Source organism: Zalophus californianus, chromosome 1 (genome assembly GCF_009762305.2).
Source record: "Zalophus californianus isolate mZalCal1 chromosome 1, mZalCal1.pri.v2, whole genome shotgun sequence".
Taxonomy (NCBI): Eukaryota; Metazoa; Chordata; class Mammalia; order Carnivora; family Otariidae; genus Zalophus; species Zalophus californianus.
In genome coordinates this window covers 90685637-90708239 of record NC_045595.1, presented here as the reverse complement: position 1 = coordinate 90708239, position 22603 = coordinate 90685637, and the positions used below count along the sequence as shown (strand labels likewise).

Below are 22603 nucleotides of genomic sequence, written 5' to 3'. Positions count from 1 at the left end.
AAAAAGGAATATTGATTGATAGGTCATATTTCAAGGGGGTATACGAGATGGCCGGTAGTGCTGTTTGCTTGCACATGGAAGCCCCCAAAGTATGCATTGCTTAATTTAATGTATTTGTATATTTCTGTGTAGGCATTCCATTGTATATTTAAGCAGTAATAGGAATTGTGTTTTACAACATTTATGATTAAATATTTCACAGGAACACCTAAGTGAAAATTAAATTAGATAATACAGTTTCGACCAGTGAGACTATAGTTAATAATACATCCCTCAGTAATATGATCTACATCTTTTCAGCCAGGTACACTGTCCTATATTAGCTGATAAAATCTTAGTTGAGGATACATGATTTAGTTAAGCAAATATTTCAAAATTATACTTAGAATTAGTTACTTTTATGGTTATGGTATTTTAGAAATATTGCAGGAGTTCACATATTTTATGTAAGAACTTGTTTTCTGTCAGAATGTAGTTGTACTAGATATCTTGTTGCTGCTTGAGCACTTGACAGCTTTATTTTTAAAAAAATCTCTGTGAACTTAATGGTGAGCAACTTAACAGGAGACTTACTTTAAAATCATAATTACTTTTAGTGTGTCTTGGCATAAACTTACTTGAAATGTCTGTGTGACCCAAATTCTTCTGGCTGTACTTAAAATGTGATGGTGAGAGTACCCATTGATTTACATTTAGCATGGTTAACCCCTAAAATGTTCAGATTTTTCTTCTTTAGATTCTTAGTAATTCATTTATTTTATTTTATTTTATTATTTTTTTTAAAGATTTTATTTATTTATTTGAGACAGAGAGAATGAGAGAGAGAGAGAGAGAGAGCACATGGGGGGGGGGAGGGTCAGAGGGAGAAGCAGACTCCCTGCCGAGCAGGGAGCCCGATGCGGGACTCGATCCAGGGACTCCAGGATCATGACCTGAGCCGAAGGCAGTCGCTTATCCAACTGAGCCACCCAGGCGCCCCAGTAATTCATTTATTTTAGTGTGTGTGTGTGTGTGTGTGTGTGTGTGTGTGTGTGTGTGTTTCTTCCCCCTAATATCTTTTGCCTTGGATAATTAAGATTAAAAGGAATAGGAACACTGTTCTGTTTCCTATGACTGTCATACAAATATTAGTGTAAAAATCCATTTTTCAGTTTTCTGGGATTGAATATTTTTGAATTCTTTATTTTATTTTATTTTATTTTATTTGACAGAGAGCACAGAGGGAGACTGAGAGGGAGAAGCAGACTCCCCACTGTGCAGAGAGCCCTACACGGGGCTCGGGGCTCGATCCCAGGACCCTGAGACCATGACCTGAGCCGAAGGCAGATGCTTAACTGACTGAGCCACCCAGGCGCCCCTACTTTTTGAATTCTTACATTAAAACACAAATGTTAAAGATTGTTTTTTAACATTTGTATTGAAAATATGTACATATAATCATTATTCTCTGTTCCTGTTTTTCCTTTATAGATGGAGTTGGGGGTTCAAAAACTACACTTAATATGCTACTTTGGGGCTGGGAAAGTTTATACATAGTCATATGCAAAATAAGTAATGTAAAGTCACTCTCACCAGTCTCTACACATGTAAAATACATATTTCAGGTTTAAATGTAACACTTAAGAAATGGTATTACTGCCTTGGAGAGGGCATTTTCTTTGTCCTTTAAAAGATCCTTAACATTTTTGCATTTTTTTAATAGTTGAAAGTTCTATGTGATTTGTTTGGAAATACATTAATGTTTTCCATCTTAAAAATAATACATTGCATCTCTTGCTTGTGTTTTCAGTTTTTACTGGAAGGATTCAGTACTTCAGTATGTCAAGATTCTTATAATGTTAATATCAGCTTTTAACTGTTGAACTTAGGAAATATGCACAACTAGATTTTGACTAGTTATAAATCTCTTTTATTATTCCAAGCTATGACATCATCTTAGGCAGTCTTAAGAATTTCTGGATATTGTTTTCATCAGATGTAGATACCACCATAGATTTTTTTCCTGTAACTTTCTTTTCCTTTATTTGAAAATAGATTTCTTGATTTATTTCTTCTTTCAATTATTTAGGTAATTATTGTAGCTAACATAATTCCGCTGTTAAGAGACTACATCCTACTAAGAGACTAAATGCAATCAGGAATGCACAATTAAGTTTCTTTCTTGGTGCTTTTTTGTCTTTACAGTATTACATTGTGTTTAAAAAACATTTTCTTGGGAAAAACAAGTTAAGGAAATGATTTCCATGCTAATCTTATCAGCATGGCTTATAGCAATGAGGAGACTCTTTAAGGTACTTGAACAGTTTTCAGGGTGTAGAGTAAATTAAAATGTGTTCCTGTGCCTTTACAATATTTATTTTGTGAACATTAAAGATGACCTAGAAGAAGAAAGGAAATCTGCAAAGTTATCCAGATACTGTATCTACGGCAGAGTGCTTCTTACTGCTCTTGTTTGCCCAGTGTCATGGAAAGTCATTGCCACACCCTGAGCAGACTTGAGCAGGAGAAACATTCATAATATACCCATGAAGAGTGGTCTTCTGAACTACTGTGGTATCAAAGAGAAAGGTATAGTTTTCAGAGAATGCTTACGGAAAATTTTGTTTTATGTTGTTTCTTTATTGTTAATTTAGAATAATGCTTAGGTTCCCAGTATTTATTCCTTTCCATTATGGTTGTAAATTTTACACATCAACAACCTTAGACTTATTTAAACCTAAAATTCACATTTTAAGAGGAATAGCATTGTATGGTGACAAATTGTAGCTAACACTTGTGAGCAGAGCATAATGTATAAACTTGTTGAATCACTGTGTGGTACACCTGAAACTAATGTAACATTGTGTGGCAACTATACTTCAATAAAAAATAACTAAATAAATAAAAATTAGCATTAAGAGGAATTGATATAAAGACATTAAAGAAAACCTGGAGAGGTGAAAGGATCTTCAGATATTAGGAAATAAAGATTGAAAGTTTAATATTATTAACATTAAGAAAGTATTTTTTAGTTGTATTTAATATTATTATTTTAATAGTTCTAGTATTTTCTGGAAAAGAGGAATAAATGGATTTACTTTAGGAATAGTTGTTATATTTTCAGAGGTGGCCGGTTGCTGTCTTGTGATCAGGTATTGCCCTTGATGTGTTTTCTGTATTAGGCTCTCCCTAAGAATAGATATTTTCCTCAGGAGATCTTGTGAATATCCCTTTCCCTTTCCTTCCTTGTCCTTACCATTCTATTTAACATTACCTTCAAATAGCCTGTGTTCTGATGGAGCAATGTCTAACTAAGCATCTAGTGCAGTAGAGGAAAGTCTTATAAATAGCAGATATATGTGATGGCCTGGTAGGTATCCCATATTGGTTCTTCTCCCTTTCCTGATCACAGATTCTAGGGCAGATTCGTAGCAGAAGTGGTCTCTTTTCAATCATGTATGATATTCTGTGCCTAAAGATTGCTGATTTTTGAGGTTGAGTTAGCAACATGTACTAAATTTGACACCTGATATAGTCAGTGCATTTTATGTATAGTCATTATATATTGGGGATCATTTGAAGCTGGGATCAAAAAATATTTGCTACAGTGATAAATCTGCAGGAGTATTAAGATTTTTAGGTGATAGTTAACCTTGAAGAATTGCTGAATGGTGCACTTTAAGGGTTACTTATATAAATCTATTAATGATACCTTAAATTTTAAGTAGTAGAGCTTTTTTAGAGTAATATACTCCTTCCTATAGATGTATATTTCAGTTATGGTTATTGAAAAGGCCTAGAAACTATGTCTGAAAATTTAAAATTCATAAGATAATCAAAGCTTCAAAAATCGGATATTTAGGAAGGGATATATACTAATAAAGCCTGTACCTTGTGCACAGTAGATGTCAGTTTTGAAAACTTGTGAAAATCAATTAATGTCAGTAATTTAAGTGGTCTCAAGCTTTCACTGCTAGGAATATTCCTCCATGATATTTTGATCTTCAAATTGAACTGTTTTTTCAAAAAAATTCAAATTTAAGGGGTGCCTGGGTGGCTCAGTCGGTTTAAGTGTCTGCTTTCAGCTCAGGTCATGAACCCAGGATCCTGGGATCAAGCACGGAGTCAGGCTCCTTGCTCAGCAGGGAGTTTGCTTCTCTGTCTCCTTCTGCTCCTTCCCCCAGCTTGTGCACTCTCTCTCTCACTCACTCTCTCAAATAAATAAAATCTTCTAAAAAGTTTCAATTTAGTAAACATTTACTGTATTACTAGGTTCAGAGGTAGAATTTAGTGATTCATCAGTTGCGTACAACACCCAGTGCTCATTATATCAGGTGTCCTCCTTAATGCCCATCACCCAATTACCCCATCTCCTCACCCACCCTCTCCTCCAGCAACCCTCAGTTTGTTTCCTATAGTTAAGAGTCTCTTAGGATTTGTCTCCCTTTCTGTTTTCATCTTATTTTATTCTTCCTTCCCTTCCCCTATTTCATCTGTTTTGTTTCTTAAATTCTACATATGAGTGAAATCATATGGTTATTTGTCTTTGACTGACTCATTTTGTTTAGCATAATACTCTATAGTTCCATCCACATTGTTGCAAGTGGAAAGATTTCATTCCTTTTGATGGCTGACTAATATCCCATTATATATATATATCACGTCTTCTTTATCCATTCATCTGTCAATGTACATCTGGGTTCTTTCCCACAATTTTGGCTATTGTGGACATTGCTGCTATAAACATTGGGGTGCATGTGCCCCTTCAAGTCACTATGTTTGTATCCTTTGGATAAATACCTAGTAGTGCAGTTGCTGGGTCATAGGGTAGCTCTATTTTTAACTTTTTGAGGAACCTCCATACTGTTTTCCAGAGTGATTGCACTAGTTTGCATTCTCACCAACAGTGTAAGAGCGTTCCCCTTTCTCTGCATCCTTGCCAACATCTGTTGTTTCCTGAGTTGTTAATTTTCAAAGTGAACTTTTAATTACAGGGAGTTGGTAAAGAAAGACCCATACTCCTTCCCCTGGTTTTCAGAGCCTTTGCTTCTTGCCTTATCTTCCCTTTTTAGTTTTATATTTTCCATTGTACATTTCCTTATATTTTGCATTTCATCCAATCTGGAATTCCTGTTGGATCCAAAGACACAAGATACTTTTATGCCCTTTGATTTGGTCTTCTTTGTAGTCCCAGAGAATTTTGTACTTACCTAATGGCACCTACCACTGCTGCCTTATATTTTTATGTATAAGTCATTCTTCCCAGAATGGGCAATGGAAGCTCTGCTTTACTTATTTTCCTTTAACAGGTGGTCCATAGTTCCAGAATTGAAATGGATGTACGTATGTATACATTTTGGGTCATTTATTTTAAGAACATTCACAGCCACCTATGTTAATCTTATCCCTGGAGAGCTGTGTACTTGAATGTGTAAAAGAATCCTGAAGGGCTCACATAGACCTCTTGTCCTCTTCATTTCCATGTAGAATCTCACATTTCTCTGTCTCACTCTCAGACTTTACTTCAGAGATTCCATCTCTTTTGACTACAGTTGTTATTTATGAGTACCTTTATTAATTGACATTTGTGCACCAAGGCTCCCCTCTTAACCATCAGATATATTGCATAGATGTCTGCTCTGCCTTCCTACCTGGGGCCCTGTTTCTGAAAACTTCAGTGCAGTCTTTGATCTGTACTTTTCTTTAGTTCTGCTGTTGGAGTAAATTTTAAGTCAGTGTGAAGATATAACACAATTGAAGACAACAGGTAGAATATCTGGTTTGGGGAAAACATGATTTATTTGATATGAGGCATGTTGAATTCAAGATGCTAATGGATGGAATGTGGGTCCAGAATTCTGGAAGAACATAGAAGCAGGATATTCGAAATTGGACATCACCTTCATTAAAGTGGGGATTGAATGAACAGGAGGGTTTGATCCCAGAGGTAGTGAATATAGAGAGAGAAGAAAGCCAAGGGAAGAATATAGGGAATATGTAGTTTCAGTTAGTGAGAAAAGAAAGATGAACAAAGAAAACAAATTGAATGTTGTGTCATAGAAGCCAAGGAAAGAAATGGTTTCAAGGAGACTTTAGTCTATAAACATACCTGCTGCAGTGGTCAGAAAGGATTAGGAAATCATAGAGGGCATTTGAATGAGTGGATTTAGTAAATCATTAAAGGTAGATGTGATTGTTGTGGGCTCTGTGGGAGATGTTAAGTGGGGGGGGCAATATGTATATTACACTTCAAAGAAGTACAGCTATGAAAAAGTGAAATGATCTTAGTTTGATAGGATGGCAGGATGAAGAGAGGCTTTATTTTGTTACTTTTCCACTTTGCCTTTTTTTTTTTTTTTAATTGGGTCCGTTTGGTTTTGTTTTTAGGCCAGGGAGAAAGAGATTGGACATGTGGTTTTTGGAGGGGAGGTACAAGAGATGATAGGTGAATGGGCTCAGGAGGCCAGGTTAAAGGTTAAAGGCATGGGAGGAGGAATACCTTTCTTCTGAGATGGGAGTAAAGATAGAGATAGAAGGAGAGAGAAGATAGTGGAAATTCTTTTTTTTTTTTTAAGATTTTATTTATTTGAGAAAGCGAGAGAGAGAGAGAGAGAGAGAGCGAGCACATGAGATGGGGGAGAGTCAGAGGGAGAAGCAGACTCCCCGCTGAGCAGGGAGCCTGATGCGGGACTCGATCCCCGGACTCCAGGATCATGACCTGAGCCGAAGGCAGTTGCCGAACCAACTGAGCCACCCAGGTGCCCAATACTGGAAATTCTTGAAGAAGGATCTCTCATTGGGACAACTTCATGTTGCTGAATATATGTGTAATTGGGGTTCACAGAGTGAAAGGGAGGGACAGAAAGAGTAAGAAATACAGACTGAAATGTTTCCACATTTGGTGAAAACTCTAAATCCACAGATCTAAGAACTGAACAAACCCCAAATCCAAGAAGCAAGAAGAAACTAAACCATAGCGCATTATAATCAAATTGCTCAAATTAGTGATACAGAGAAAATCTTAAAAGCAGCCGGGGGGTGAAAAACACAAAAACATGTTAATACAGAAAGGAACCAAGAAAAGGATGGCAACAAATTTCGCATTGGAAGCACTGCCAGGGCGAGAACAGTTAAACATTTTTAAAGTACTGTAAGAAAAAATCCTGTGAACATAGAATTCTATACCCAGGGAAGGTATCTTTCAAAAATGAAGGGGAAATAAAGACTTTTTTAGAAATACCAAAGCTGAAATAATTGTCATCAGCAAACCCATATTACAAAAAATGTTAAAAAAAAGTCCTTTAGGAACCAACGATACTAGATGGAAATATGGATCTGTACGAAGGAACAGAGAGCACCAGAAACGGTAACTATATGCATAAATATGTTTTTTTCTTACTATTTAAATCTCTTTAAAAGATAATTGAATACATTTTAGTGCCCCCTCATTGATAAAATAGAAAATCATTAAGGATTTAGACTTGAATGACAGTATCAACCAAATTGATCTAAATAACTCAGAACACTCCACCCAGCAACAGCAGAATCCATATTCTTTTCAAATGTACATGGAATATTTACTAAGATAGACCATTTTCTGGGCCATAAAGCAAGTCAGTGAATATAAAAAGATTCAATTCATACAAAATAGGGTTTTGTGAACACAGTGAAATTAACTTAGAAATCAAAAATAGGAATCTAGAAAATTCCCAAATATTTAGAAGCTAAATAATAGACTTCCAAATAACCCATGTGCCAAAGAAGAAATCAAAAGAGAAATTACGAAGTATTTAGAATTGAATGAAAAAAATAACAGTATTTCGAAGTTTGGGGGATGATGCTCAAAGGGGAATATATATATTATTAAACATCAATATTAGAAAAGTCTCAAATCAGTGACCTAGTTTTTATCTTAAGAAACTAGAAAAAGAGCAAATTAAACTGCAAGTAGGTAGATGAGAAGAAATAATATAGACAGAAGTCAGTGAAATATGAAATAGAAAAACAATAGAGACAATCAGTGAAACCAGTGCTTAATTGTGAGAATACTATTTATGATAAATCTCTCACCAGACTAATCAGGAAAAAAGAAATATGTTGCAAATTAACAATGTAATGAATGAGAAAGGTTGATAGCGTTACAGATTCTCACAGGTATTTGGTAATAAGAAGATTATGAACCACTTTTTCCCAGTAAATTCAGACACTTAGGTGAAATGGACAAATTCTTTGCAAAATAACTTTCAGAGCTCATTCAAGAAGATGATCTGAATAGCCCTGTATCTGTTAAAGAAATGGAATATTTAGTTAAAAACCTGCCTAAAAGAGAAAACTCTGGGTCCAGAGTGAGTTTTAGGGCACTGGCATTCCAAACATTTAAGGAAGAAATAATACAAATTCTATACACTCTTTTTCAGAAAATTGAGGAGAATACTTTCTGATTCATTCTGTGAGGTCAGCACTACTTTGAAGTAGCACCAGACGGAGAGAAGAGGAAAAGAAAACTATAGATCGTTATTCCTCATGATCATAGATGCAAAAATTCTGAACAAAAGTTTAGCAAATAGAATCCAAAGTATAGTTTTAAAAATCATGTTATGGCCACATAGGCTTTATTCCAAGAATACAATTTTGTTTTACAATTTGAAAATCAAGCAGTGCAATATACTGTATTAATATACTAAAAAAGAAAAATTATATGATCATCTCAGTAGATGCAGAAGAAGTATTGGGAAAAAATCCTCAATTCATTCCTAATTAAAATTCTCAGCAATATAGGAATAGAAGAGAACTTTCTCAATCTGATAAAGGGCATCTACCAAAACCAAAAACACCTATTGCTAACATTATACTTAATGCTGAAAGACTGAATTATTTTACCTAATAAAAGGAACAAGACAAGGATGCCCACTCTCTATCACTTCTCCTCAGTGTTGTACTTGGGGTTCTAGCCAGTGCGCTAAGGCAAGAAAAGGGAAAAAAAAGAAAAAAAAAAAAAAACAAGGAAAGATTGGATAGGAAAAAGTAAGTATTTGTGGACATGATCATCTATGAAGAAAATCCGGTGTGATATACAACATAGTTACTAAAACTAATAAGTGAGTTTAAAAAGATTATAGGATACTAGATCAATGTATAAAAATCAGCTGTATTTCTGTATACAAATAATGAAAAATCAGAAATTAAAAGATTTGGGATCATTCTTTTTGCATATATTTGACATATAACCTTGTAAATTTAAGGTTACAGCATGTTACTTGGATACATTTATATATTGTAATGATTGCTGTTGTAGTAGTATCATGTTATGTAATTATAGTACAATATTATTGTCTATATTTATTATACTATGCATTAGATCACTACGGCTTATTTATTACTCATTGCAAGTTTGTACCCTTAAACATCAGTTTTACCCTCTCACCCCTCATCCCCTGGTAACCACGATTTTACTCTCTATTTTTCGTGAGTTTGACTTTTTTAGATTCCACATATAAATGATACCATATATTACTTGTCTTTCTCTGTCTGACTTATCTCACTTAGCATAATATATTCAAGGTCCATCCATCCTGTTGCAGATGGCAGGACATCCTTCCTCATGACTGAATAATATTCCGTTATGCATATACCGCGTCTTTGTTATGCATTAATCGGTAGATGGGCATTAGGTTGTTTCTGTATCTTGGCTATTGTGAATAATGCTGCAGTCAACATAGGGGTGCAGATGCACCTGTCTCTTCAAAATACTGTTTTCATTTCTTTGGGGTATACCTAGTAGTGGAATTACCAGATCGTATGTAGGTCTATTTTTAATTTTTTGAGGAACCTCCATATTGTTTTCTTTCCCTAAGTTTTTTAAAAACATAAAAGTGGGCACCTCGGTGGCTCAGTCATTACACGTCTGCCTTTGGCTCAGGTCATGATCCCAGGGTCCTGGGATGGAGCCCCGCATCGGGCTCCCTGCTCAGCAGGGAGCCTGCTTCTCCTTCTCCCACTCCCCCTGCTTATTTTCCTTCCCTTGCTTTGTCTCTCTCTGTCAAATAAATAAATAAAATATTTATTAAAAAAATAAAAACATAAAAGCATCCAAAAATATGAAATTCTTAGGACTATATCTGACAAAAATGTGAAATATCTACATAATGAAAACTATAACACATTATTGAAAGAAATTAAAGACCTGTATAAATGGAGAGCTATACTGTTATTTATTGATCAGAAATCTTAATATTAAGATGTTAGTTTTCTCCAAGTTGATCTATAGATTTTAACATAGTCCCAAAGAAAATATTTGCAGGCTTTTAATTTTTGGAGTAGAAATTGACAGATTGATTCTAAAATTGATACGGAAATGCAGAGGACCTATAATAGCCAAAACAGCTTTGAGAAAAAAGAAGTTGGAGGTCTGATTAAAAATTACACTAATCAAGACAGTGTAATGTTGGCATGAAGGTAGACTAGTTAAACAGAACAGAATACCTAAAAGTTGACTCACATATGTGTGGACAATTATTTTGCAAAAAAGTGCAAAGGCAATTTGGTGGAGAAAGGATTATCTTTTAAACAGTCCGAGAGCAGTTGGATATCCAGCTACAAAAAAATGAACTTTGATCCAAACCTTGCTACACATATACAAAAATTAACTCAAAATAGATCAAAGATTTGAATGTAAAATCTAAAACCATAGCACTTTTAGGAGAGAACAAAGAAGATCCTTTGGAAATTTGTGTTAAGCAAAGATTTCTTAGGACACCAAATCAAGATCTCTGGAAGAACAAAACAGGCTGTCAAAATTTAAAAACTTGTGCTCTTTGAAATACAGTATTCAGAGAATGAAAAGACAAGTCACACTCAGAGAAAATATTTGCAAACCATATACATCTGGTAAATACATACAAAATATATAAAGAATTTTTTAAAACTCAGTAACAAAAATGGGCAAAATATTTGAAGAGATGCTTCACCAATGAAGATACACAAATGACAAGCACATGAAAATATCAAATTCATTAGTCATTAGGAGAACACAAAACTACAGTGAGACAGCATTACACACCCATATGTATGGCTAAAATTAAAGACAAGTGTTTGCAAGGATATGGAGGAACTGTAGCTTTCTTACACTGCTGCGGGAAATCTAATACCTAGGTACATTCACTTTGGAAAACAGTTTGGCAGTTTCTTAAAAAGTTAAACATCCAGAGCACTTGGCTGTCTCAGTCAGCTAAACGTCCAACTCTTGATTTCGGCTAAGGTCATGATCTCAAGGTTGTGAGGCCCGGCATGGAGCCTACTTAAGATTCTCTCTCTCCCTTCCCCTCCCCGCCCCCAAAAGTTAAATATATCTACCATATTCAGTCATTTTGCTCCTAGATAAATGAAAGCATATATCCATACCAATACTTTGTACACAGATGTTTATAACAGCTTTCAGTGACTAAACCTGGAAGTAATCAGATGTCCATCATTTGGATAAATAAGCTGCTATATTCATATAATAGACTACTATTCAACAGTGAAGGGGATGGACTGTCAATGCATGCTGTGTCATAGATGAATGTCAGAATCATTATTCTAAGTGAAAGAAGCTAGGCAAAGAAGTACTGTTTGAATGATTCCATTTATATAAAATTCTAGAAAATGTGACCTAGTGACAGAAAGCAGATTAATGGTTCCTTGGGAACCGTAGGGGTGGGGTGGGAGGACAGGAGGAAAGGATTCTAGAGCAGGAAGAATCTTTTGGAGGTGATGGATATGTTCATTGTCCTGATTGTGGCACTGGTTGCAGGAGTGTATACATATATCAGAACTTACCAAATTGAGCACTTTATGTGCATTTTATTGAATGTCAGCCATACGAAAATAAAAATAAAAACTATCTTTGTTATCTGACCACTACTGCTAACACATCCAAGATTAATTTCTAAATTTGCTAGAACTTAAGACTGAACAAAGACCCTTCTCTAAAATACTGAGTTCCAGGCTTCAGAATTACGAGGATAGGACTGAGGAATCTGTCTGTGTAACGGATCCTCTAGACGATTCTTCTCATTAGTCAGGCTTGGACAGCACTTGACACTCAGATTAAATTAATTGCACTTTGGTCATCTGAATACCATTTCCGTGTGTGAGAAGGGAGCGTTAGGTTTCTAGTATTAACAGAAGGGCTAGTCAGAGACGCCTGATGGTGCTGCATTTATTGTGGTCAGATGAGACCCTTTAGAAATGGACAGAATTCTTTTCTCAGCAGTCTGTAATATACTGAGGTCAGCCTTGCCTTATAAATTCCTGAAGTAACAGAATGGAAATCTCTTAATAGCCCCAGCATTAGTTAATATTACATTAAAGAGTAAAAAAGAATCTTATTTATATACTTTGACAGCTCACACCAGTATATGTTGTTAGTGAAAAAAAGTTTCATATCTTATATAGAAGCTATAAAATAACAAACTGGGAGAAGAGGAATAAGATGAATAAAAGAACATTGTTGTTCTCTAAATGTTCTTTAAACGGATGTAGCAGCAGCCTTTCGTAAAACTCTGGAAAAAACAGCTTGACCTTATTGCCCCCTTTCCAACGACGTCAAACAAAAGGAAATTATAGAATAAGTCTGTCTAAATTTTAAATGGCTTAGTTATCGGAAGACTTTAGAGAGCAGTTTTTCCACAAATCATCCTTGTGCTATTTGGTCTTGATTTTTTTTTAAAGAGTTGGTGAGCCAACATGTAATTAATCACTTTTGTTGGCTTTTAAGGAAATGAAACTGCAGTGTACCCTTTGGCTTTATTGTTCTTCATTTTGGTGTTTTTTAGTGTTGCAATGTAATACGAGAACCTTAGGTGGATGCTTAGCGTTAATTGAACAAAACAATGTGAAAGAAGTAATTTTTTTTAAATCAGCTTATACAGATTATACTGTTTTCGTACCTTTGTACCTTCCATATCTCAGATATCAGCAGCATTACTGTGAAGTGAAGGTCCCTTACAGTTGGAAGTTGTTAGAGTGTACCTCCCTTGTCAGTGGATTAGTCCACTGACACTGGTTAGTGGTCCACTGGTCCACTAACCAGGGGTTAGTCCTTGTGTCCAAAATGGCAGTATCCATTTGTTACTAATTCCCATTGTTTCTTCCTCCAAAATCTAGTTTGGATTGATTATTCCTTTTTCACAGCTCCTGCCACAATTGGTGAACAAGAACAGATCCATCTCATTTCATGAAAAAGGGATGGGAACGCCCAACCAATTTTACTTTTTTGGGCTCTGTTCCATCAGAGTAGTGAACTACCTTCCATATGGAAATTAGACACGATTTGTAAAATTAAGCATTACTAATCATTGTCATTATTAAAAGTTTACCTAGAGTATGCTTTTAAGATAGACAGATACCTGGAGGTATGCAGGCACCTTCCTTTAACTTTTATTAATTTGAAATCATTTTTCCATTTTTAAACAAGTAGTTTGTTTAAGATTTATTTTTTTTTTATTTGACAGAGAGAGGGAGCATAAGCTGGGGGAGTGGCAGAGGGAGAGGGAGAAGCAGGCTCCCCACTGAGCAGGGAGCCTGACGCGGGGCTCAACCCCAGGACCGTGGGATCATGACCTGAGCAGAAGGCAGATGCTTAACCGACTGAGCCACCCAAGCGCCCCTTAAACCAGTAGTTTTAAGGAAAATTCCAGTAGGCTCTGTCTGTATGGAGATTTTTAAAAAAAAATTATTTATTTATCTCAGAGAGAGATCAAGAACACAAGCAGGAGGGGCAGAGGGAGAGAGAACCCCAAGCAGATTCTGCGCTGAGTCCAGAGCCTGATGGGCTCCCATGACCCTGAGATCACAACCTGAGCCAAAATGAAGAGTCAGACGCTTCACCGACTTTGTCACCCAGGCGCCCCTCTATGGAGATTTTAAAACTATACATCCGTTCCCATCTGTTCCTGCCTTCCTCTCCTCCCCCTACCCCCTTCAAAAACACAGACCTCTGGGATGGGCATTGCTCCACCCTAATGAACTGTTAATGAAAAAGATACTAAGTTCCAAAGATTTAACTTTTTGGTTTGGTATTTAAGGGGATACTGGCTTCAAAATGAGTTGGGAAATACTCCCCTTATTCTGTTTTTTGAAAGAGTTTGTGTAAGATTATGTTGTAGGTTGAATTGTGTCCCCTGAAAAAATAGGTTGAAGTCCTAATCCCCAGTACCTTAGAATGTGACATTGTTTGGGAAAAAAGTCTTTGCAGATATAATATTAAGATGAGGTCATACTCAGTTAGGGTAGACCTTAATCCAGCATGACTAGTATCCCTTATAAGAAGAGATACAGACATGTGAGGGGAGAATGTCCGTGAACACGGAGGCAGAGCGTGAAGGGCTGCATCTACAAGCCAAGGAGCACTAAGGACTTCTGGCTACCACCAGAAGCTGGGCGTGAGCAAGGAAGGATCCTTCCTCTTGAGTTTTAGAGGGTGCAAAGCCTTGGCGACACCTTGATTTTGAACTTCTAGATTCCAGAACTGTAGGATAATACATATTGTTGTTTAAGCTCCCTAGTTTGTGGTACTTCGTTATGGCAGCCCTAAGGAAACTCATATAAATTTGTCCTATTTTTTTCTTTCAAGTTTGATGGAATTCACAGTGAAACAGGATGCAGTTTTCTTTGTGAAAAGATTTTTAACTACAATTCAATTTCTTTTCTTTCTTTTTTTTTTTTTAATATTTATTTATTTGAGAGAAGGAGAAGCAGGTTCCCCACTGAGCAGCTCTCCATCCCGGGACCCCAAATCATGACCTGACCAAAGGCAGACGCTCAACTGACTGAGCCACCCAGGCGCCCTGAATTCAATTTTTTAATAGATATAAGCTACATAAGTTTTCTATTTATTCTTACGTCTATTGGTAATTTATGTCTTTTGAGGAATTTGTTCATTTCATCTAAATTACTGAACTTAATGTTGTAAAGTCAGGTTTGTATTTTTTGATGTAAGGATGGTCCCTCTTTCATTTCTGATATCAGTAATTTGTGTCCTTTATTTTCTTTGATTAATCTAGCTTAGTGGTTCTCAACTGGGGGCAATTTGTTGTTCTCAACTGGGGGCAATTTTGTCCTCCCCACCGGGGTAATTTGGTAATACCTGGAGGTATTTTCAGTTTTTACACTTGGGGCATCTAGTGAGTAGAGACCAGGGATATTGCTAAACATCCCACAAGGTATGGGATAGCCTCTCACAACAAAGAATTATGCAGCCCACAATATACATGGTGCTGAGGTTGAGAAACCTGTCCTAGAGTTTATGATATACCCCCTACTTTCAAATAATATTATACCATTCGTGTTTAATATAAGCACTTAAAATATTTCCATTTATCATCTTCTTCCATCCTTTATGCTATTGTGGGCATACATTTTACCTACTGTATACATTATAAATCATACAGTACATTGTTACTATTTTTGCTTTAAACAATCTATTAAAGAAACTTGAAAATAAGAAAAAATATCTAATTGTCACTCATGTTTTTAATACAATTCATTTTCTTTGTAGATCCAAATGTCAGCTTCTATTTGTCTAAAAAATCTGTATTTTTGCCTTCATTTTTGAAGTATATTTTGGTTTGGTATAGAATTCTCCATTGATAATTTTTTAAATATCCTAAAAATGTCTGTCCACTGGGTTTTTTGTTTTGTTTTGTTTTCATAGATTATAATAAGAAATAAAAGCATTGTTCACTAATACAAGTTTTTTAAAAAAACAACCTGTTTATTTTAGGGAGTATTTCTGGATTTTATTACTGAAAAATAATTACTTAAAATTTAATGCACTATGCTCAGATCTTGTAAACAGATTTGTTTTTGACTTGTGTTTTTTCCTTTTCTATTTCTTTCTCCTTCATTCATTAAAAAATTTTGTTTTTTGGGCCGATTACTTCTCTGAGCCTCAGTTTTCTTACCTGTAAAATTGGGCTACCAGGTTTGTTGTGAAAATCAGATGGAGATAAAGGATTCAAAATGTCTAGAACAGAAGGGACTCATAAAAATGATACCTTCCTCCTCATCCAGCTTCAGCTGTTCTCACCTCAGTGTTCATGTGTGGCAGCGGATCAGCAGGAGTCCCTACTCTGAGTCCTTTCTGGCTGCAAGGCAGTAATTCTGTGTAGATACGTTGCCTGCCCTCTGCACAATCCCTACGAGCCAGTATAACCACAGCTGGGCCAAAATCGGGAGCTCTCCTTGGACCATGAACGAACACTCCTGTCACTGCTTGTGATTTCTGTTCCTACCAATAGTTCACATTGTTGATTTTAAATAAATCTGATCTTTCACTCAAGCAAGGTTAGAAGATATTTTTTCAGGATGCTTTCATCTGTTAATTTAAATTATTTGAATATAGTAAAAATTCATGACATCTTATATTTTACACAGTTTACATATTTAACTTATTCAGAGTGCTCTTCCTTCCAGTTAGGCTAAAGTTATAATCATTTTCCACTTCTCAGTTATACAGACTAGCTATAGTTATTTAAGGTAACAGATTTTTCATATTAGGAAAATATTAGACCTAATTAGCTGTTTGGGTTGGTTGGTCTTGTAATCAACAGTAAAAACCATTCTTTCCAAGGGATCTAATTACTTTAGAATATATAATAATTATATTCCTATTAAGGGGTGCATTCATTAAAAGGCTCTTTCTGTCCCAGCAAGAGAAACTAACTAGCTATGGTAGACTTCTTTTTGTAGATAATATTTTGCTTTCCTTAAGAGTTGGGTGCTATTTTTGATCCATACCTGGTCCCTTCCCTCATTGTGTTTCTCCTTCTCTCCTCAGTGGGCCTTCGGAGTGACGCTGTGGGAGCTCATGACTCTGGGCCAGACGCCCTATGTGGACATTGATCCCTTTGAGATGGCCGCGTACCTGAAAGATGGTTACCGAATAGCCCAGCCAATCAACTGTCCTGATGAGCTGTGAGTTTCTCTGAGCTTGAAGACATGGGTTTCATTCCATTTATGATACTAGAAGAGCCGGTGTCTGTATTCATACAGAGACTTTCCTTTGGAGAGTAATGATTCTTTGGACTTGAATTAGACTCATAGAGAACCACAGAGTCAGCCAGACTCATTCACTCTTTAATACATTTGACATTAGAACATTTTTTGGTTCTTATATTTGTAGTGCTTAGTCTAATCTGAGAGACTAGTAATGTACATAGTAAGAAAATACTGAATACTGTGTTAGTCATTCTATGTAGAGTGTGTATCCGACTTTTATTGATACAGCCTTAGTTATAGAAAGCTTTTCTCATTGTCATCTTGCCTTGCCATTTGGTGTCAACTGATATGTAAGGAAAATGTTCCAGGCTGAGATAGTTCCTATTTCCTGCCTTCCTCATGTAGGTAATCTTCCCATATAAAGGGAGTAGGGTAGGCAGGAGGCTATTCAGGGGTGATTGAGTGCACAGATGACTGTGGTCTTGCTTTCTGAATCCCCTGAAGGTTTCTATACCATGGTGAGGTGGCAACTTTTGCACTGATTTTACTGTAGATCCAGTGTGCTTAGAGCTTAGCTTAATCTTCCTCTTCCTCCAAGTTCTTTCTCCAGAAAACACAGGTTGTTATTTTGTCTGTGTTTTAGGGATTTACATGAAGTCTCTATATTTGCTGATGTATTTTGATATGATATCATGAAGAATTGAAACCCACACTTAAAATTCAGATGTGTTTTAGTTTCTTTTCATTTTAGAACTGCCAACATATAGTAATATTCATTGATTTTTAATATGTCATTCTCCCCATATGCCCACCTTTAGACAGAAAACAACTGGCATCGAATTGAGCAAAAGATTAGGAGTACTGTAGCATCATTAGCCCAATTTCCCATTTTTGTCACTGCAGATTTGCTGTGATGGCTTGTTGCTGGGCCTTAGACCCGGAGGAGAGGCCCAAGTTCCAGCAGCTGGTACAGTGTCTCACGGAGTTCCACGCAGCCCTGGGGGCCTATGTCTGACTCTCCTCTCATAGTCCCATGGCATCAGGAGCACAGTGCTTGTCGGGGCTCCCTTGGAACCAGTCATGGATGCTTTGTACGTCACGCAACACCAGCAGAAGCACATATGTCTTCCGGAACACCGTGCCTTAGGAATGCTTTAGAATCTGAACTCTTTTAAAGACAGACTTAATAATGTGGAATATTTTCTAGATATCATTTTTATTAGGTTGAACTGAAAAGGTTTTTGTAAATTTTCTGGCCCAAAATTTTTTAAAACATAGTTACTTTGGACTAGGGGAACATTCTTACAAAATAAACAGTTTTAAAAATTGTTTAAACACAGATATTTGGAATAGCTCTTTTAGTGCCAACTGCTTTTTTATTTTTTTACTTCATCAAGGTAATGTAGGTGATTCACCTTTAAAGTTGTTTTTTTTTTTTTAATATTTTTCACTAATCTTGGGAATGGTTTGTCTTCAAAATACATTACTTTTTCTTAGGAAAAGGAAAACAGCATAAAAAGATGTCTGATTTCCCTTGTATAGAAAAAGGCAATATTGGAGGAAGAAAACTTAAAAGCTAGGGGACAAAAATTTTAAAAAACCCTTAGAAACAGAAACTATCCTTTTGTGGGAAACTGTTTCTTTTTTATTTTTTTAATGAAAATTATTTCTGCTTTCTTATTTTGGGGGAAGTAGAAGCTAAATTCATTGAAACACTTAAATTTTCCATGACCAGAAGTAGGCTTCGGGCAGGTTAGTCAGTAGTAAACAATGGCGATTTTATTTATTTTTTACTCTCTGGGAAAGGAGATAATACTATTCCAGAAAGTGAAATCATGTTTCTAGGGTTAAGAATCCCTTTTACTGCACCTAGAATAGTGCTATGCACAGAGGCGGTGCTTCAGTTGTTCTGGATAGTGTAAAAAACAAACAAAAAACTAAACTGGTAAATTTTGTGCTTCAAGGCTGACTTAAGTATAAAGTTGTTTCTTAAAACACTTGAAAAATTAAAGGATTTGTTTTCTAATAGTATTGAAAATATTGTTCATAATGAATGATTGGTTGTGTTTGGTAAGTCTTTGAACATGTGCCATCTAGATAGATACCCATGTAATCAGGCTCCTAAGCCCTAACACAGTTACAGCTGACTCAGCTCAACCTCTGAGTTCTAATAATTTGGGATCATTATTACAAGGAAATACTACAACTTTGAAAATTTTCTCCAGAGCCATTAAATGAGGGATATGTATGTGTTTATGCTTGGTTGTAGTTGACCTAAGGCAGAGTTGAATGAGCCTCCTAAATAGTTAGGCCTACAGATGCCTGCCTCTACTCCCATGCTCATAGGTGTATTAGGAAGAATGCATAGCAGTTGGAGGCTTTTGCCATTATTAAAGAAGTTTTGTGAATCAGCACATTTGGAAAAATAGCTCACACAACACATGCTCTGTCAAAAGCAAGCCAAGAACATGATTTTTCTGAGTACCATTAATAACACTGGTTCTTTGGTTTTATGAAATACTCAGCCCCCTGAATGTCCAGTTTTCTAAAAGTTCTTTGAACTCTTTGTAAATTACAAGTGTTTTTGTTCACAACCTGTAATCTTAGAAGGCATTCAATCAACAAATATTTATTAGGTCTTATATGTATTATGCACATAGAATGGTTCAACTCTAGCATCCCTTCCAGCATTCAGTGCATTCTATTTTGTGTTCAGGTTATTGCATTGTTGAGAAATCACAGTTCTTTGTATAAGATCAGTTCAAAAGAAAAAGTGCTGACATCTTTGATCCCAAATTAGCAGTTGCTCTCGGAGGTGCTCTCAGTTTGCTGGGATGTGTGATGCCTTTAACCTTATCTTTTTGTGTTTGTAAGCTGTTTTATTTTATGTATGTGCATTTGTTTTAGTAGGTGGTTTAAGACTTTCAATAGATTTTTCTTGCTGAGCTACTTGGAGTCATTGACTTCGATGAAAAGGGCAGTTATAAGATTTCTGTGGCTGGTCTTCTTCCAACTGTTTTGTTGTAGGGTGTGAGTATTACTGAAGAGATTTTGCAGAAAATATACTTTTTATAGGAAAGAAGCAAATTAACAAGGCACTGATGTGGTATTATAAGCTGGCTCTAATGACCTAGAGCCCTATTACAGTCTGTCCTTTCTTATAACACCCCCATTGTGAGAAATTGTATTTGTAGAAGTAAGGAAGATTGGGTTATTCATTCAATACATATGTACTTATTGAGTGCCCACTGTATGTCTGGCGCTCAACTATGCAGGGAATAGGACAGATGAGGTTCCTCCCTTTCTAGGTTTTACACTCTGGTTGGGAGAAGCAGATAATGAACATAAGTAAGATTTGGTAAGTGCTGTGAAAAACAAGAACAATATAGAGAAGAACTTTAGGTGTAATATTTAGCCAGGCTTCTCTGAGCAGGTGGCATTTGAGCTGAGATCTGAATGACAAAAGGCCAGCTATGAGAAGATCTAGGCTGAAGGGACACAATTGCAGAGACCTTAAAGCAGAAATGAGCTGCCCTCTAGACTTGGCCCTACCTGCACATCTTCCAGCTATTGCTGCCGAAGAAGAAGACAGAGGCCAGTGTGGCTAGGATATAGTTAGGGATGGAAGGGTACCAGAAGAGGTCTGGGAGACACAGGAACAGAGAGCAGCAGGGCCTTGTAACCCTTGGGGGCACATACTTTATTCTAAATAAAATGGAATTTTTCATTCAAGGATTTTTTTAATTAAGGGAGTGATATGATCTGACTTGTCATTTAAAAAATATTATGCCAGGTCTTTTGTAAAGATTGAATTTTAGGGAGGCAAGGGGGAAAGTAATAAGACTCTTTAAGAAACTGTTGCTTAGTTTAGGAAAGAAGAGACAGTGGTTTTGGACCAATTTGGGTAGTATGGGCGATTGGAAGGGGCAGATTGGAGACATGTTTTGAAGGTCACAGACAGGACCTAGATCCTTTGGATGTTGGAGGGTTGGGTAGAGAATGAGAGTAGTCAGGGATAACTAGTTCGTTTGGGGCTTGGGCGTCTGGTTGTATGGCCAAACTATATATGGAAATGGAAAAACTTTAGAAGGAACATGATTTTGCTTGGCAGATGGAATGAATCAGTTATAGGCCATGTTGTAGACCATGTTTGAGGTGCCAGTTGGTTATCTGAGTAGACAGATGAGAGTCTGCAGCTCAGGGAAGAGTTCTCATTGAACATACTAATGTGAGAGTGTGCCATGTAGACTATATATTTAGAGTCATAGTATTGGATAAACTTACCTCTGGAGAGAGTTTAGATGGAAGGAGGTTTTAGGACCGAGTCTTACACTCTCTCAACATTTAACACTCTAGTGAAGGAAGAAGAGATAACCAAAAAAAGGACTGAGAAGAAGCCACTGTAGTTGGAAACAGCAACAACAAAAACAGGAAAATGAGGTGTCGTGGGAGCCCAGGAAAGTAAGTATTTCAAAATGGAGAAAGAAGCCTCTATGGGATTTGGCATTATGGAGGTTATTGACAAAAGCAGTAGGGATTGGAGCACGCTGAAGTATGAATACAATGTGGGAAAGTGGAGACCCTGCTATAGTCAGCACTATTGAAGAGTTCTGCTGTGAAGGGAAATGGAGCAGTTAACTACAGGAGATCAAAGAAGTATTGGGGTGTGGGTTGGAGGACTGGGAGGAGTGCATGTTTGTTTTCCAGGTAAAGGTACAGTACTGCAAAATGTTCCACAGGCTAATGGGAATGATCCAATAAAGGGAAGAAATCCCTTTGGGGTATGGGACACTTTCCTTGTCATTTGATCTACAAGCATGAAAGACTCTCTACTCCAGCCCCCAGTCTCTTTGGTTGTGGTAAAGGCTGTATTTTGTGGCGGGGGGGGGGGGATGTGAAGGGGCGGGGAAGTAGTACACAGAACTTTAAATGTTTCCATTATTTGAAAATCAGCTTCTGTTGAGTTCACTTCCTTAGGACTTCAGACCCAGCATGGTCATCTTGCTTGCCACCATCATCTTTTGCCCCATCGCCTCCATAACTTCTGGACTGGCCTTGGCCCTTAACCCACCCAGCCAGCAGTCTCTGCTAGAGTAATGCTTCCTAGCATAGAGCTGCTGTCCCTGCTTAGACCCTTAACACTTTCCCAAAGCCTTCAGGATAGAGTTCCCAATTCCCAGGTACACAAAGTCAACCGCTCTGCTCTGCAGTTTCACCTCTTGCTTCTTCACCAACTCACAGCTTCCTGCCTGCATGTGTTGTGTCATTTCATGTGTCCTTTCCTTTGAATGTGCTGCTCCTCTCAGAGTGCCACACTCCAGTCCAGATCGCCCAGGAGACTGATCTGACACCTTACTCTGCTCCTCCAGGCTTTGTAGTTGCTTTTCAGCCTTGTTCCTGGGTTTGCACTCTGGCAAAGGTAAGATGCAGGCTTATTTTTACCACTTGGCTGTGCATTCCTTGAGGATAGCAATTTGCATGTCATTCACGTCTGAATCTCATTTACCTAATTAGTGCTTGACATTTGGCATGGTTGAATATTTAATGAATTGAGTAAAAATATCTGTTTGCACAAGAACAATTTGGCTTAAGAAAAAGCCTGCTGATTCTTTAAAAGCATTATCTCTTATTTAAAATACTGTGT

At 36.7% G+C, this 22603-nt stretch overlaps 1 protein-coding gene across 5 annotated transcripts in view; it reads left to right on the top strand.

Annotated features, from left to right (window-relative positions):
* The window catches only part of RYK (receptor like tyrosine kinase), a 94971-nt gene extending 75068 nt beyond the window's left edge, over positions 1-19903 (top strand). For 4 of the 5 annotated variants that reach the window (XM_027582786.1, XM_027582785.1, XM_027582789.1 and 1 more), the window contains 2 exons: positions 16799-16935; positions 17863-19903. In XM_027582786.1, the coding sequence (XP_027438587.1) occupies positions 16799-16935; positions 17863-17974 (249 nt within the window). In that variant the 3' untranslated portion in view covers positions 17975-19903. Of the gene's footprint in view, positions 1-1211; positions 2843-16798; positions 16936-17862 lie in introns of those variants that run through there. The other variant, XM_027582787.2, reaches the window with a different exon arrangement.
* The last annotated feature ends 2700 nt before the right edge of the window (positions 19904-22603 follow it).